This window comes from Lipotes vexillifer, unplaced genomic scaffold, assembly GCF_000442215.2.
Source record: "Lipotes vexillifer unplaced genomic scaffold, Lipotes_vexillifer_v1.1 scaffold209, whole genome shotgun sequence".
In the NCBI taxonomy this organism is placed as follows: Eukaryota; Metazoa; Chordata; class Mammalia; order Artiodactyla; family Lipotidae; genus Lipotes; species Lipotes vexillifer.
Window position 1 is genome coordinate 436813 of NW_006787556.1, and position 15877 is coordinate 452689.

The window sequence follows — 15877 nt, forward strand, 5'->3', positions numbered from 1 at the left end:
TTTCTGGTTTTTCTGTGTGTGTGTGTGTGTGTGTGTGTGTGTGTGTGTGTGTGTGTGTGTGTGTGTGTAGGGGAAGGTAAGCCAAGGCATTTATTTGTTTATTTTATTTTTGGCCGCGCGGTGGCATGTGGGATCTTACTTCCCTGACCAGGGATGGAACCTGTGCCCGCTGCAGTGGAAGCGCAGAGTCCTAACCACTGCAGGAAATTCCCAGCCAAGGCATTTTTTAAATGTAATTCTTGATTAAGAAACCAAAACGGTTGACTAGGTTGTCTCCCATTCTTTGGGAGATTAGTTAAAATTACTGATTCGTCAAACTTTTTCTGCATTCCTACCATGTGTCAGGCTATGTAGTGGACTCAGGGATAGCAGAGATTGCCACCTTTCCTGCCTTAATGCAGTGGGAAAGGTAGATACACAAGCAAATGCAATTCAGGGGCATAAGGGCTTAGTAGTTTGATGAACAAAGTACCATGGGGAACAGAGTGAGCTGGAAAGTCACTAGTCATCCCACCACTTTTTAAAAATGCTGATGCTGGAACAGACATAGCCACAGAACTTTCAAAGGTTCCTCCACAGCTTCTCTTAGATCCTGTCGGCAGGGAACCCCACCAGAAAACCTGAACGGCAGGGCAGGTGGAGGTGGGACCCTTTTTTTCACGTTATCTCGCCTCTCCCCCAACACCCACCCGCCCCAGACGTCCCTTTTATTTTGGCGGCGCCTACAACTCCCAGAACGCAAAGCGGAGGATGGAGGCGGAACCAGCTGGCGGAGCTGAGATCAATGATTGGTGATGAGCGCTGGGCCAATTGGAGGAGTTGTTGTTAGGTGGTCCAGGAGAACCGGTCGGGGAGGCAGGAAGGCGGCAAGATGGTGTTGGAAAGCACTATGGTTTGGTGAGGAGCTACCTCGGGACCCCGTGGGGAGCGGGACTGGGTCGGGGGCGCATGTAGCTCGGAGGCCGGGCGGACCTCCGGTGGGTGAGCGCGCCTGATGGGCGAGATGAGGCCTTGGGCCGGGAGAGAAGGAGCCCCATCGACTCCCTGAGTCATCCCGGGGCCCCGGAGGTAGTTCCCGGAGGACAGGCCTGGGGTACTCCCCTTAACACTCAATCCGCGGACAGTCATTGATCGGCCCTGCTGCCTTTCTCTATTCCAGCTTCGTCTTCTCTAGCCCAGCTCAGGCCTGTCTTTAGCCAGAGTCCTGCTTCTCGGACTCATCGTGATAGTCTTCTGCCCTTCTCTCTTCTCAGAATGATGGATGTTAGAAAGAGAGATGATAAATCCCTTCCCCGCCCCATTCACTCGTCTCTAACTCCATTGCCTTTCCCTGTATCATCTTCAGAGGTACTCTTTATAGATTGCTTTCTAAGTGTCAGACATTTAATTTACTTTATCTGCCTTAAACCTCTCAGTACTTCAAGGTAAACATCCCTCCCTTTTGCAGATGAGGATACCAAGTCTCGGCAATTTTAAATTACTTATACAAAGTCACACAGCTAATTAAGTGGTGAAGCCAAGGTTTAAACCCAGGATTATCTGACGCAGAGGCTCTTATCCAGTGAGCTAGCTCTCTTCATCAGTCTCAGACTTGGCTGAGTAGCTATTGGGAGTCAGATTAGAAGCTGAGGACCAAACTTTTGCAAGGTTTCAAGAGTTTCTTCGAAGTGTGAATATAGAATGAAAACAGAATAGTACACAAACACACACAAATCTCCAATTGCATGGAACAGACACCTAGGAGTTTTCTTTTTGCCGGGAGGATAGCGTTGCCAGATAACATGTTGGATGCCCAGTTAAATTTGAATTTCACATAAACAATAGTTTTTAATATCAAAAAGTGGCTATAAGTGTGTCACAAATATTGTGTGGGACATACTTATACTAAAAAGTTATTGTTCGTGTGAAATTCAAATTTAACTGGGAGTCCTATATTTTCGTTTGCTAAATATGGCAGCCTGTGGGAGAGAGCATGTTAAGAGTAGAAAGAGGACAGGATTTGGAATCCAAAAACCTGTGCTTTTAGTACTTACCAGCTGCATGTTCTTGGAGAATGTAGTAAATGTCTCACTTTATCTATAAAATGGGACTATAATAGTAACATCTACTTGTAGCACAAGTAGGCAAAATGTAGGTCATGGTGGTCTGTAAACTGTATAGCACTGTACATCTGTTAGTTGCCATGGTACTTGAGTCCTCAAGAAAGAATTTAAGAAGGGCCTTGAAGGGACTTAGACAAATGTTAAGGAGAGGCCATTAGGAGTAGGGAGAAGGGCATAAAGAAAGCTGCTGAAGTGTAAATTATCAAGGCATGTTTAGGAAGTAGGAAATAGACTAGTATGACTTTATTATTAGGTTGTTGGTTTAAGGTAGTTCCTTTTTTTAGAGAAAGGTAGATACAACCAGGTAGAAGACCACAAATGCCAGGCTGAGGAGGTTGAGTTCTGTCCTGTATCCTTCAGTACAGGACTACTGAAAAAGTTCTGAGGTTGGTCAAGGCAGAGCTGTATACAAAATGGAATTTAAGAATATTGATCTGGCTTGACGTATAGGAGGAAAGATTAGGTCCAGAGAGATGTATTGGTGGCCTATTGTACTAGCCCGGCCTTAGAATAACGGTGAGAGCCACTCCTTTTCTCACGCTTTGCCATGCATCAGAATTCACTGGAGGAGCTTATTTAAAAATTGTGTATATTTGACTCTACTCTCAATCTTCTGAATCAGACACCCAGCCAGGGAAGTTTAGGCATCTGTATTCTTTTTTTTAAATGAAGGCTTTATGGAATAGCTGAATAATATCATAAGCCCTTTTTGATATGATTTTTTTTTTTTTGCGGTACGTGGGCTTCTCACTGTTGTGGCCTCTCCCGTTGCGGAGCACAGGCTCCGGACATGCAGGCTCAGCGGCCGTGGCTCATGGGCCCAGCCGCTCCACGGCATGTGGGAACTTCCCAGACTGGGGCACGAACCCATGTCCCCTGCATCAGCAGGCGGACTCGGAACCACTGCGCCACCAGGGAACCCCTGATACGAATTTTTGTTGGGAAAAATAACATACCATTGTGCAAAAGTAGTCACAGGAAATGCATATATTATTCCATTCATATAAAGTTCAACATTGGGAAAACTAAACAGTACACTTTTTGGAGATGCATACATAGTTGTGAAGGCATCTGTGTTTTTAACAGTGCCAGCACCACCATCACCCTCCAAGTGGTTCTGATGCACGCATGACAGTGTGAGAACTACCGCCATGTTCTGCACTGTGAGTTCTCCCTCCCTCTCAGGCCCCCCTTCCTCTGACACCTTCCTTCCAGCCCTCATCCATCCGCTGGTCTTGCCCACAGTCTTTATTTTTATTTTATTTTATGTATTTATTTTTGTTTGTGTTGGGTCTTCGTTTCTGTGCAAGGGCTTTCTCCAGTTGCGGCGAGCGGGGTGCCACTCTTCATTGCAGTGCATGGGCCTCTCACTGTCGCGGCCTCTCCCATTGCGGAGCACAGGCTCCAGACGCGCAGGCTCAATAGTTGTGGCTCACGGGCTTAGTTGCTCCGCGGCATATGGGATCTTCCCAGACCAGGGCTCGAACCCATGTTCCCTGCATTGGCAGGCAGATTCTTAACCACTGCACCACCAGGGAAGCCCCCTACAGTCTTTATACTTAGCTATTCCATCTGGATGATCCTCAAAGCTTCCATTGTTTTTATATTTGGACTCACCTGCTCCCTGCATTAGGCAGATTCTTAACCACTGCACCACCAGGGAAGCCCCCTACAGTCTTTATACTTAGCTATTCCATCTGGATGATCCTCAAAGCTTCCATTGTTTTTATATTTGGACTCACCTGCTGTATTTGAAGCTAGAAAGGCAGTTACTTCCCTGCTGGGAAAGTAATTGGAAACGGTGTATCAGGGAAAAAAGAATAATGCATGGTCAGTAGAGTCTGCCCTTGACCTCCTTTATATAGATTGAATTTCCACTATAAGAACTAATCTGTGTTTCATGCTTACTGTTAGGCACTGTGCTAAGTGCTTTCCATGCATTTAATCCTCATAGCAGCCCTGTGAGTGTAGGTATAATAAAACCCATTTTACAGATGAGGTAACTGGATCTTAGAGAAATTAAGTAGCTTCCTCAGGATCACAGAACTAGTAAGTAGCAGAGTGGAGATTTGAGCCTGTGCCTGAACACTGCCCTTCCCTCCCTTTCTACTTGTCTTCCAGTAGCTTCTTAATTACCTCTCTTTGTCACTTTTATTTTTTTTATTTTTTTTTGCGGTACGCGGGCCTCTCACTGCTGTGGCCTCTCCCGCTGCGGAGCACAGGCTCCAGACGCGCAGGCCCAGCGGCCATGGCTCACGGGCCCAGCCGCTCTGCGGCATGTGGGATCCTCCCAGACCAAGGCACGAACCCGTGTACCCTGCATCAGCAGGCGGACCCTCAACCACCGCCACCAGGGAAGCCCTCTTCGTCACTTTTGATTTGTATTTATTCCCAGGCAAAGGATACTAAAGGGAAAAAATTGCCCCCAAGCCCATATTTTGCTTGCCAATAGAAATGAGGTGTCACATCGAGGACACTGCTTCCTTTTAGAGTTCTAAGCGACCTCAATTCATCAAGAATTGATTCTCTGCTGGGGTATATAACTGCTTCACTTACCTGCCTTCTTTTGGTCTCCAGGAAGCTGGCCCTTGTATTTCACATTATTTGGATTCTTCGCGATTGTGAAAAATTGCAGGGAGAGTATAGGCGAGAACCCCAAATCTATGACACCTCATTTTTTTTTTTTTTTTTTTTTGCGGTACGCGGGCCTCTTACTGTTGTGGCCTCTCCCGTCGTGAAGCACAGGCTCCGGACACACAGGCTCAGCGGCCATGGCTCACGGGCCCAGCCGCTCTGCGGCATGTGGGATCTTCCCGGACCGGGACATGAACCCGTGTCCCCTGCATCGGCAGGTGGACTCTCAACCACTGCGCCACCAGGGAAACGTTGAAACCTCATTTTTGCAGTTCAGTCCAGCTGCCAAAGCTGTTAAACATTTAACCAGATAATTACATTGTGCCTTCCTGCACTCAGTGCTGCCAAGTGTGTATTATTTTACAAGTATTTTACAAATATTTTTAAGTTGCCCTTTTCATTGCCTACCTTTGGAATACTCCTATTTTAGTAGCAGACAACATGTTCCTCCATAACCATGATTAATAACGCTTAATGCACCTTATAAGAAGGTGGGTGTGGTACATTAGTAGCTCGCAGCCTTGGGTACTTACATTATCACTTGTGGAGACTTAAAAAGTTTTTCCTCCTTTGGTTATTTTGAGGCAGTAAGTCTAGAAGAAGGCTTGGTCATCTGCATAAAGAGAAAAGAAAAAGAAAAAAGGTTGCAGGTGATTCTCTGTTCCGCAAAGACTGAGAGCCGCTGCCATACACCACAGTGCCCCTCACGGGAGAGTTGTTGAAGGAGGTGGGGGTCCCTGGAACTGGAGAGGATGTCTCAGATCCTGCAGTGTGTCTTCTCTCTCCTCCTTCACCCTAATCTGACAGCGTGGACAACAGCGAGTATATGCGGAACGGGGACTTCCTACCCACCCGGCTACAGGCCCAGCAGGATGCCGTCAACATAGTCTGTCACTCCAAGACCCGTAGCAACCCTGAGAACAACGTGGGCCTCATCACACTGGCCAAGTACGTGGGGCAGAGCAGGAGGGGTTTGGGGGAGACGGGGGTGTTTTCTGTATGTGACCCACTGTGGTGCCCAGGTTGCTACCCTTTTGTAGATTCCATGAGGCTTCCATGAGCACTTCCTAGACTACCTTCTTCACTGTTCAGTATAAATATAAACAGCAACTTGTTTTTAATATTAACCTGAATTTAATACAGTTATGAAGCTAAATCTCCCGGGGTAAAATTTCACAGTGTATTTTTTCTTTTTTCTGGATGCACTGTGCGGCATGTGGGATCTTAGTTCCCTGACCGGGGATCAAGCCCCTGCCCCTTCTAGTGGAAGTGTGGTCTTAACCACTGGACTGCCAAGGAAGTTCCCACAGTGTATTTTAAAGGCAGTAAAAAGTGGTTTTGGGTCAGAGCCCCAGGGCGTATATCACACAGCCTATTACCCCAAAAGTGATTTGTTTTAGGAACTGATAATCCTCAAATGAGTGACCACCCATCCTGATATACATGTTATTAGCTAGAAAATGGGTCTAGAAATGGAGAGGGTGGGAGAGATAAGAAGGCGCATCCAGATATTGTAGAGGATTCCCAGGGCTCCGAGAGCAAGATGACATGAGAAAGGTTGGGGGAAATATTGGGAGGAGGAGGGCAAGCTTCTCACAAAATCAACCACTTCTTATTTTCTGTATTTCATGTCTAAACACTAGGTGTTTTTCTCTGGTTTTATTGAGATATAATTGACATGAAGTTTAAGGTGTACAAGCTAATGATTTGATAAATGTGTATATTGCAAAATGATCACCAACAGTAAGTTTAATTAATACCCATGTCTCACATAGTTAACAAATTTTTTTCCTTGTGATGAGAACTTATAAGATCCACTCTCTAAACACTAGATATTTGATTAAGAAAAATAGAGATTACAGTTATTATCAAGGTCCCTAAAGAAAAGATTAGTCAAACACAGTTTGGAGGCACTTGTCCTGACCTGAAATCACAGAAGGTGCTTTCCCCACATCCCAGTGACTGTGAAGTGCTGACCACACTCACCCCTGACACCGGCCGCATCCTGTCTAAGCTCCACACTGTCCAACCCAAAGGCAAGATCACCTTCTGCACTGGCATCCGCGTGGCCCATGTGAGTCCTGTTGGATCCCTTTGGTGGTTCCTCCTTGCTCTGGGCTTCTGCCTCCACCCTTATTCATTTTCCCCCTGGACTCTTGAGCTAGAACCAGTGCAAGGGAGGAGAGGTGACCTAGAGAAAGGAGTAGAAAGGATATGATGGGATGAATCCCAGGATCGGTGAAGATCATGAAGGGAAACATCCCTAGAATTGAGAATTAACCCCTCTTCCTTATCCACGGAGAGGCACAGCAAGAAGGGAAGGGTGTAGGAGGGGGTTTAGACTGGTGTGAGCATGATGGCAGGCTCGAGGTACACAGAAGCCATAGAAAAAGAACAGAGTAACAGGAAAGAGCTGGGTGATTCCTCTGGCTGACTCCAGGAACTTCCTCTTCCTTTTCAAGCTGGCCCTGAAGCACCGACAGGGCAAGAATCACAAGATGCGAATCATTGCCTTTGTGGGAAGCCCCGTGGAGGACAATGAGAAGGATGTGAGTCCTAGTGATAGCTGGGGAATTTGGGCACCACATGTTTGGGAATGGGGTCTGTTGGCCCTTAGGAGAGCCAGAGAGGCATTGGGTTCATCACTTTGGGGAAAGGAGGATGTGCAGAATTCAGTGTTTCTGTTGGGGGACCTTGGAGAGGTCTACCAATTCCTGTATGCTTTTGTGAGGTGTGTCATCTCCCATCATGGTATGGAATAGATTTCCTTATTTCTCTCCCCTTCTTCCCAGCTGGTGAAACTGGCCAAACGCCTCAAGAAGGAGAAAGTAAATGTTGACATTATCAATTTTGGGGAAGAGGTGAGTAAGGACCATTCGGGGGGCATTGACTGCTGTGGTTGTAAACAGAGAACAGTCCTTACCCAGAGGAGTGTCTGCATGTGGGAGAGTAGCTACAGACAGGAGCTGACATGGCAGAGAATGGGGGGCAGGGCAAGAAGGAGAGCCTCCTATGTTCTTCCCTCCCCAGGAGGTGAACACAGAAAAGCTGACCGCCTTTGTAAACACACTGAATGGCAAAGATGGAACCGGTTCTCATCTGGTGACAGTGCCTCCTGGGCCCAGCTTGGCTGATGCCCTCATCAGTTCTCCAATTCTGGCTGGGGAAGGCGGTGCCATGCTGGGTCTTGGTGCCAGTGACTTTGAATTTGGAGTGGATCCCAGTGCTGATCCTGAGCTGGCCTTGGTGAGCAAACATTGACCTCAGGGGACCTTCTTTGTCCTCCTCTACTGGCCCACACGGCACATAGCTTCTCTAGGGCTATACAGTCCTAATACCCTTGCTTGTTTTCCCAGATCCCCTCTTGGTCCCTCTTCCCCACAGTTCTGTCTGATCTCTAGGGGCACCAGTGTCAGACTCTCTCTTGTTCTCTTCTCCCCGTTAAACCCCAGACTTCTCCCAAGTTCGTCCTTTTTTGCTATATCACCTGTTATCTCTCCAGCCCCTTCCCCATGTGTATAAACCAGAAGCTCCCCCTTTACGGTCTGTTCCCACCCCTCAGCTGCCTTCCCCAGCTGCCTTCCCTGGTGCCCGGGGCCGGAGAATGTCTGACTTCCCCTGCCCTTGGCCAGGCCCTTCGTGTTTCTATGGAAGAGCAGCGGCAGCGGCAGGAGGAGGAGGCGCGGCGGGCAGCTGCCGCCTCTGCCGCTGAGGCCGGAATTGCTACGACTGGGACTGAAGGTGAAAGAGGTGGAATCTGAAGTCCCGGGACTGCGGGGTGCTCAGTGGAGGCCTGGTGTAGATGGGGGTGGGGGGTCTGGCAGTGTGGGAACGCGTGAGCTTGGGGATGGGCCTTTGTGGAATATGGCATGGTTCCACCCCACCGCTCTCTCCCTTTTCCCAGACTCGGACGATGCCCTGCTGAAGATGACCATCAGCCAGCAAGAGTTTGGCCGCACGGGGCTCCCCGACCTAAGTAGTATGACCGAGGAAGAGCAGATTGCATATGCCATGCAGATGTCCCTCCAGGGCGCAGGTGAGCCAGAACCTGGGTGGTTGTGCTGAGGTGGAGACATTGGGTGAGGACACGAAACTGAACGGACTGACCTCTTTTCCTCAGAATTTGGCCAGGCAGAATCAGGTGACATTGATGCCAGTTCAGCCATGGACACATCTGAGCCCGCCAAGGTAAGGGCCAGCAATAACTTCCTGCCCCATCAGGCTTAAAATCCCCTTGTGTTCAGATCCTCAGCCCACTAGGCCTGGGACTATTCCTCTCTTGGGGTTTCATAGATGAGCTCTTGCAGGAGCAGAAGGAAAGAAACACATGGATGTACATTCCTTGTATGTCAACCTTGCTAAGGCAAGAATGCTAGTGGCCAGAGTTGGAGAGGTGTCCTCGTAGTTTGTAATTTTCCTTCCTTGCTGGTGGGAGCAGTCTGGACAATTCTCAGTGCTGTCATCTTCCCAGGAGGGTGAAGAAAGGGTTCAGGAAAAAAAAGTGGGGGGGAGTGGGTGTCTGACAGCAGGAAACCTAAAGGTGGTGGCATCTGTTTTTATCCTTTGAGCTCAGAAAGCAGAGTTCTCAGGATTCTCCTCTAATTGGTCAGTAATAAATGTTTGGGGGAATTCTCTGGTGGTCCAGTGGTTAGGACTTGGCAGTTTCACTGCCGGGGGCCTGGGTTTGATCCCTGGTCGGGGAACTAAGATCTCGCAAGCTGCGCCAGTGGGGCCGAAAAACTAAACGAAAATAAATGTTTGAGTTCATACTGTGTATAGGCGCTGGGTATCTTCCCAAATCCTCCTTCCTGTCCTTGGCCAGAGGTGCCCTCCACCCCCAGTCAGGTGCGCTCCCATCTCCTACACTTGCTTGCTCCCCGGCCAGCCTACCGCCACTGCCCCGAGCTGACACAGCCCTTTTTCAGGAGGAGGATGATTATGATGTGATGCAGGACCCCGAGTTCCTTCAGAGTGTCCTGGAGAACCTTCCAGGTGTGGATCCCAACAATGAGGCCATTCGAAATGCCATGGGCTCCCTGGCTTCCCAGGCCACCAAGGATGGCAAGAAGGACAAGAAGGAGGAGGACAAGAAGTGAGACTGGAGGGAAAAGGGAGCTGAGCCTGTGCAGGGGGCCGAGTAGGGTGGGGTGGGATATAGAGTTAGATGCGTTGTCTGTGACCACTGCAACCTAAATAAAGCTTGGCAACTCTTTTTCTTTTTTGCTTCAAATAGCGGTAGCTTTGAGTGTGACTGTTCCCCTTCCGCCCATCTCCACCCCTGACAATCCTTCCTTAGGAAAAACTTTGCTGAGAGCCACCTGTGCTAGGCACTGGGGCCACAGAGGGGAACAGAAAACAGTACTGGCCTCTGGCCGTTTTTGCTGTATCACCTGTTATCTCTCCAGCTCCTTCCCATGTGTATAAACCGGAAGGGCCAGCCTGTAAATGAGCAGTTACCTGCGTCTAATAAGTGTCAAAGAGAGGCCTGAACAGGCACTGTGGAAATGATGAGGAGAGAGCGCCAAACCCTTGCAGCCTCTGGGAAGGCTCCTGGAGGCAATGTTTGAGCCCTCATCAGCCAGCGAGCAAGAGATGGGGGATGCTTCCAGTCCGCAGGAACAGCGTGTGCTGATGGCACAGAGGCACTTTGTCACTCAAAGACCGGTTGGGCGAGTGACAGGAGATGTAGGTGGAAAAGTCGGCAACAGTCAGAACACCAAAGGTCAGGGATCTTTTGAGGCCTGACTTTCACAAGGGTGGGGTCTGTGAAGGAGAAACATGATGTGTCTCCTTGGAGCACCAAGTTTAGAGGAGGTTTTTTGTGGGGCATGGGCTAGAATGCACAATTCACATAATCTCCCCCTTTGTTTATTATATTTGAAGAGGTAAATAATATTTTACACATAAAATACTTAACCTATATATAAATTGTGACATGTAAGAAAACTGACATCTGAAACCACTCAATGTAAGAGCTGGAATATTCCTAACACCTTGTCACATACCTATGCCTTTTTTTTTTAACATCTTTATTGGAGTATAATTGCTTTACAATAGTTGTTAGTTTCTGCTTTATAACAGAGTGAACCAGTTATACATATACATATGTTCCCATATCTCTTCCCTCACCTATGCCTTCTTGAACCCACCTCTTTACAGCCTCCTCAGACATAACTGTTATCTTGAATTTCACATTTATTATTTTTCCCCTTCACAGTTTTCTCATATACATAAAGATTTCTGACGAGAATGTTTAGTTTTGTATGTGTTTGAGCTTTATAAAAAATAGTTTTAGGGAATTCTCTGGTGGTCCAGTGGTTAGGACTTGGCGCTTTCACAGCTGGGGCCCGGGCTCAATCCCTCATCAGGGAACTGAGATCCCACAAGCTGAGTTGCATGGCCAAAAAAAATTTAAAAATAGTTTTGTACTGTGAGACTTCCAGGACTCACTTTTTTAACAAATGTTTTGTTTCTGAGGTTCATCAGAGTTGCTGCACATAGCTGCTGCTTGTTCATATTTCATGGTTGTATATATATTATGTGAATATTCTACAATCTCTCCATTTTCCTGTGGATGGATCTGGCATTGCTTCCAGTTATTTTTCTATTACCAACAGGATCACAATGGAATTTTTCATACACCTCTCTGGATGCACATGTACAAGAGTTTCTTTAGGATACTTTACAGGATAATGCTGAATTGTCTTTCAAAGTGGTTGTATGAATTTGCACTCCTTCCTGCAGTATAAGAATTCCTATTGACCACATCCTTTTCAGCCCTAGGGATCATTAAAAGTTCTTAATTTCTTACAAACTGGTGAGGATAAAATGATAACTCATGGTCTCTCTTTTTTTTTTTTAATTTATTTTATATTTGGCTGTGTCGGGTCTTCGTTGCTGCACGTGGGCTTTCTCTAGTTGCGGCGAGTGGGGGCTACTCTTCATTGCGGTGGGCGGGCTTCTCATTGCAGTGGCTTCTCGTTGCAGAGCACGGGCTCTAGGCGCGCAGGCTCAGTAGTTGTAGCGCACGGGCTTAGTTGCTCCACGGCATGTGGGATCTTCCTGGACCAGGGCTTGAACCCGAGTCCCCTGCATTGGCAGGTGGATTCTTAATCACTGTGCCACCAGGGAAGCCCTCTTTTTACCTTTTTTAAAGGTATCATTTAGTGACCAAAATTCTTAAATTTAATGTCAAATTTCTCAATCTTTTCTTTCAAGGTTAGTGTTTCTGCATCTAGCACACTCTTCCCTAGGTCAGAAAAATAATTCTGTTTTCTTTTGAAAGTTCTATGGTTTTGCCTTTCATATAGAAATTCTTTTTTCCATGTAGAATTGATTTCTGTGTACACTGAGAAAGGGATCCGATTTCAATTTTTTAATATGGAAAACCATTTGTTACGGCATTGTTTATTGAAAAAAAACCCTCCTTTCACTGTACTACTTTTCTTTTTTTTTTGGCTGTTTTGGGTCTTCATTGCTGCACGCAGGCTTTCTCTAGTTGCAGCGAGTGGGGGCTACTCTTCGTTGTGGTGCGCGGGCTTCTCATTGCGGTGGCTTCTCTTGTTGCGGAACCCGGGCTCTAGGCACACGGGCTCAGTAGTTGTGGCTCGCGGTCTCTAGAGCACAGGCTCAGTAGTTGTGGCGCATGGGCTTAGTTGCTCCGCGGCATGTGGGATCTTCCCAGACCAGGACTCAAACCCGTGTCCCCTGCATTGGCAGGTGGATTCTCAACCACTGCGCCACCAGGGAAGCCCTCACTATACTACTACTTCTGCCTGGGCCAAGATTCCATGAATTTCATTTCCAGTATCCTGAAGTCAGACCTTAAAGCCTGCATGTAAACAAGCTTCCACCAAATGAAGCTAGAAAACCTACTTTGTGCTTACGTTATATTCATATTGGATGAGTTCCATTTCTGAATAATGAATTTGTAAATGCTTGTGTCAAAATTTTAGGGGGAGACTGGTTTTGTTTTGAATCAAATATTACTTGAAAGAAATGTCTCATCATCTAGGGCTTGGGAATCTTTTATAGGTGTTGGTTATAAAGGTATTGGTCACTTTGGCTTTCCTGGGCTTGCGTGTAGCTCCCCAGCAAAATCATGTTCTGGCGAAGTCTACCCATCAAGTCATGATGGGACCTGTGTCCCAGTGTCTGGTCCTCTGCATACCAACTGGGTGACTTCAGTGTTCATGAGGATGACTCAGCCAACACCTTGGCCTCTTCCAATTCAGAGATGATCATCACAGTTCATAATCTTTTGTACTCAACGGCACCACCTTAAGAAATGCTCCTGCTGGAGTCAAATACTCATTTGGCCCATGGACCTCTCTCTTTTCAGATCTCCCACATTAATACTCCATGTATGCTTTTCAACAGTACTGTGAAAAATGTGTGTACTCTGGGCAATTCCACTTCAGGAACTTACTCTAAATAATCAGTGATGTGCCAAAGACATGTACAAGGGTGATGAAAAAATGAAAACGTAATATCCAACAATTACGTTACATTATTATGGAATAATACACTATCAATAAATTTATTTTGGAAGAACATTTAATGGCATTGCATATATGATTATAATGTTAGCAAATGCTTGTATAACACAATGTGCCAGGGACTATTCTAAGTGCTTTGCATGTTTTAAATCATTTAGCTTTCACAACAACCCTTTGAGGTAGCTGTAGCATTATTAGTTCTGTTTTATAAATAAGGAAACTGAAAGCCAGAGAAGGTAGGTAACTTACTCTACAGTGATGGTTCTGACAATGTGGTCTGTGAACCCCTAAGGGTCCCCAAGACCCTTTCAGGGGGTTTGTGAGGTCAAAACTATTTTCATAATAATACTGTGCCATGATGTTATTCACCTCTTCCACTGCGTTGACACTGGCACTGATGCCAAAGCAGTGGGGGTAAAAGTGTTGGTGCCTTAGCATGAATCCAAGGCGATGGCACCACACTGTGCTGGCAGTCATTGTGTCCGTCACCCCCATACACTCCTGGCTTGAAAAAAAACAAAAACTGTCCGTGATGAAGCGTTAAAACAAATTAATTGTATTAAATCTCAACCCTTGAGTTTACATACTTCATATGTCTGAGGTAAAGTGGGAAAAACCCATAGAGCACTTGGCCGCATCCTGGAGTACAGTGATTGACCTGGGGAAGGGCACTTGTGCAGCTTTTTGAGTCGTGAGATGAACTAGCCACTTTTTCACAGAATAACATCTTTAGTTGAACAAGCTATGGTTACTCAGACTTGGATGTTTGGCAAACACTGTCTCAAAAATAAATGAAGTGAGCCTCACTTCAGGAAAAACAACTACAGTTTTTGTTGTCTGTGATGAAATTTGAGTTCTCAAGTGAAATTTTGAATTTTGGAAAACTTATGTGTGCCACAGTGAACTTGACATTCTCAAAATCTTTTAGATGGATGATATTAATAAATTTCTATTAAATATCAAAATTGTATATTGTAATGTGCCAACATTAGGAAGATCTGCATTATGCAGTGAACCAATATTCTCCAAATAATCCATTTCAAATGCAAAAAAAAAAAAAAAAGCAATGGATTCAAATGTAACAGGTTGCAAAAAGTTCACTGATAAGGTTTTGGATTCCACATTGTGACTAATCTTTTAGAAACTACTGTGTATCAAGGTTTGGTGTAGTATCAAAAATATCCACAGCTGGGCCTCCCTGGTGGCGCAGTGGTTGAGAGTCCGCCTGCCGATGCAGGGGATACGGGTTCGTGCCCCGGTCTGGGAGGATCCCACATGCCGTGTAGCGGCTGGGCCCGTGAGCCGTGGCCGCTGAGCTTGCGCGTCCGGCAACGGGAAAGGCCACGACAGTGAGAGGCCCACATATCGCAAAAAAAAAAAAAAAAAAAAAAAAAAAAAAAATCCACAGCTGTTGGAAAAGGGTTTTGAAATATTCCTCCCTTTTTTAACAACATATTTGTGAGGCTGGATTTACAGCAACATTTTGCAACAGACTGAATGCAGACACAAATATGAGAATCCAGCTATATTCTGTTAAAGAGACTTGCAAAAATGTAAAACAGTGCATCCTTCTCATTACATTTTTGTTTTGGAAAATATAGTCAATTTTTCATGAAAACTGAATTATGTTAACATGTAATAGGTTTATGGTTGCTATTTCTTAATGGATTAATATTTTAAATTTTCTGTTTTAGTTTCTAATATAGTAAATATCAATATATATAATTTACGTAAACAAAAGCTCTTGGGAATCTTCAGTTTTTAAGAGGATAAAGTCATCCTAAGACTAAAAAGTCTGAGAGTGGTTCTACAGCCTGGGAGTGATGGAGCGGAGGACAGCACCCAGGAAGTTTGGCTGTAGAATCCATGCTCTTGCGACTGAATTAGACACAAACCTCTCCTCTTGGGGCCCTAGCTGAACCCAAGTCCCCCTGGCTATTCAAGGTCTTCTTTCCTGCTCAAGTTCGAGTGGCCAACGATGAAACTGAGTTTGGTGCAAGCAAGATAGGCTTTTATGCAATGGCCAGAGAACAGAGAAGGGGGGTTCTAAAAGCACCTTCTCCCTAAAGGGAGGGGTGTAAGGGAATTTTAAGGGTTAGGAGGCAGACAGTCATCGGGGCTCTAGGAAAGGGGCAGGGATTTTCAGGGGCAGCTGTGGCATGTGCAATCTTCCACATTCCTTTGCACGTGGCATAAACTGTTCTGGTAAAGTGCAAATGCCCCCTTTGGGTGGAGATCTTAGCAGGGTAGTGAAGCAAAGGTAACACTCGGACTGCTTCAGGTTTCATCTATGCAGGTGGGTTGCTGAGGCCAATTCAGAGCTGGTCTGGGGGCAGTTGACCACTGTTTATCTTGCAAAGTACAGCTGCAGAGCATCTCTGCCAAATACCAGGTACATTCGAAGCAAACACACATAAATCAGGGCAAGTCCTTCAGTTCTCAGGGGTTGGTATGGAAACACAGAGATGAATCAAGGCAAGGAAAGCGGCGACCTTTAGCCTACTTTGTCCACCATCTTGGACCTAATCTGTTCAGTATGGTTTTTTTTTTTTTTTTTTTTTTTTGCGGTACGCGGGCCTCTCACTGTTGTGGCCTCTCCCGTCGCGGAGCACAGGCTCCGGACGCGCAGGCTCAGCGGCCATG

The 15877-nt window shown here is 46.2% G+C and overlaps 1 protein-coding gene across 1 annotated transcript; it reads left to right on the plus strand.

Annotated features, from left to right (window-relative positions):
* The first annotated feature begins 808 nt into the window (after positions 1 to 808).
* On the plus strand, positions 809 to 9951 carry PSMD4 (proteasome 26S subunit ubiquitin receptor, non-ATPase 4). Its single transcript, XM_007460261.1, has 10 exons — positions 809 to 897; positions 5544 to 5684; positions 6696 to 6810; positions 7199 to 7285; positions 7529 to 7597; positions 7767 to 7982; positions 8369 to 8477; positions 8641 to 8772; positions 8857 to 8924; positions 9662 to 9951. The coding sequence occupies exons 1-10, from the start codon at positions 872 to 874 to the stop codon at positions 9830 to 9832; spliced, it is 1134 nt and encodes a 377-aa protein (XP_007460323.1). The 5' UTR covers positions 809 to 871; the 3' UTR covers positions 9833 to 9951.
* Positions 9952 to 15877: the final 5926 nt, after the last annotated feature.

Excerpts from the sequence above, each read along its gene's own strand:
- PSMD4 (XM_007460261.1), top strand. The coding sequence starts at position 872 with ATGGTGTTGGAAAGCACTATGGTTTG. Across the intron at positions 898-5,543 it reads TTGGAAAGCACTATGGTTTG|CGTGGACAACAGCGAGTATA; the intron begins GTGAGGAGCTAC and ends CTAATCTGACAG. Across the intron at positions 8,773-8,856 it reads GATGTCCCTCCAGGGCGCAG|AATTTGGCCAGGCAGAATCA; the intron begins GTGAGCCAGAAC and ends TCTTTTCCTCAG.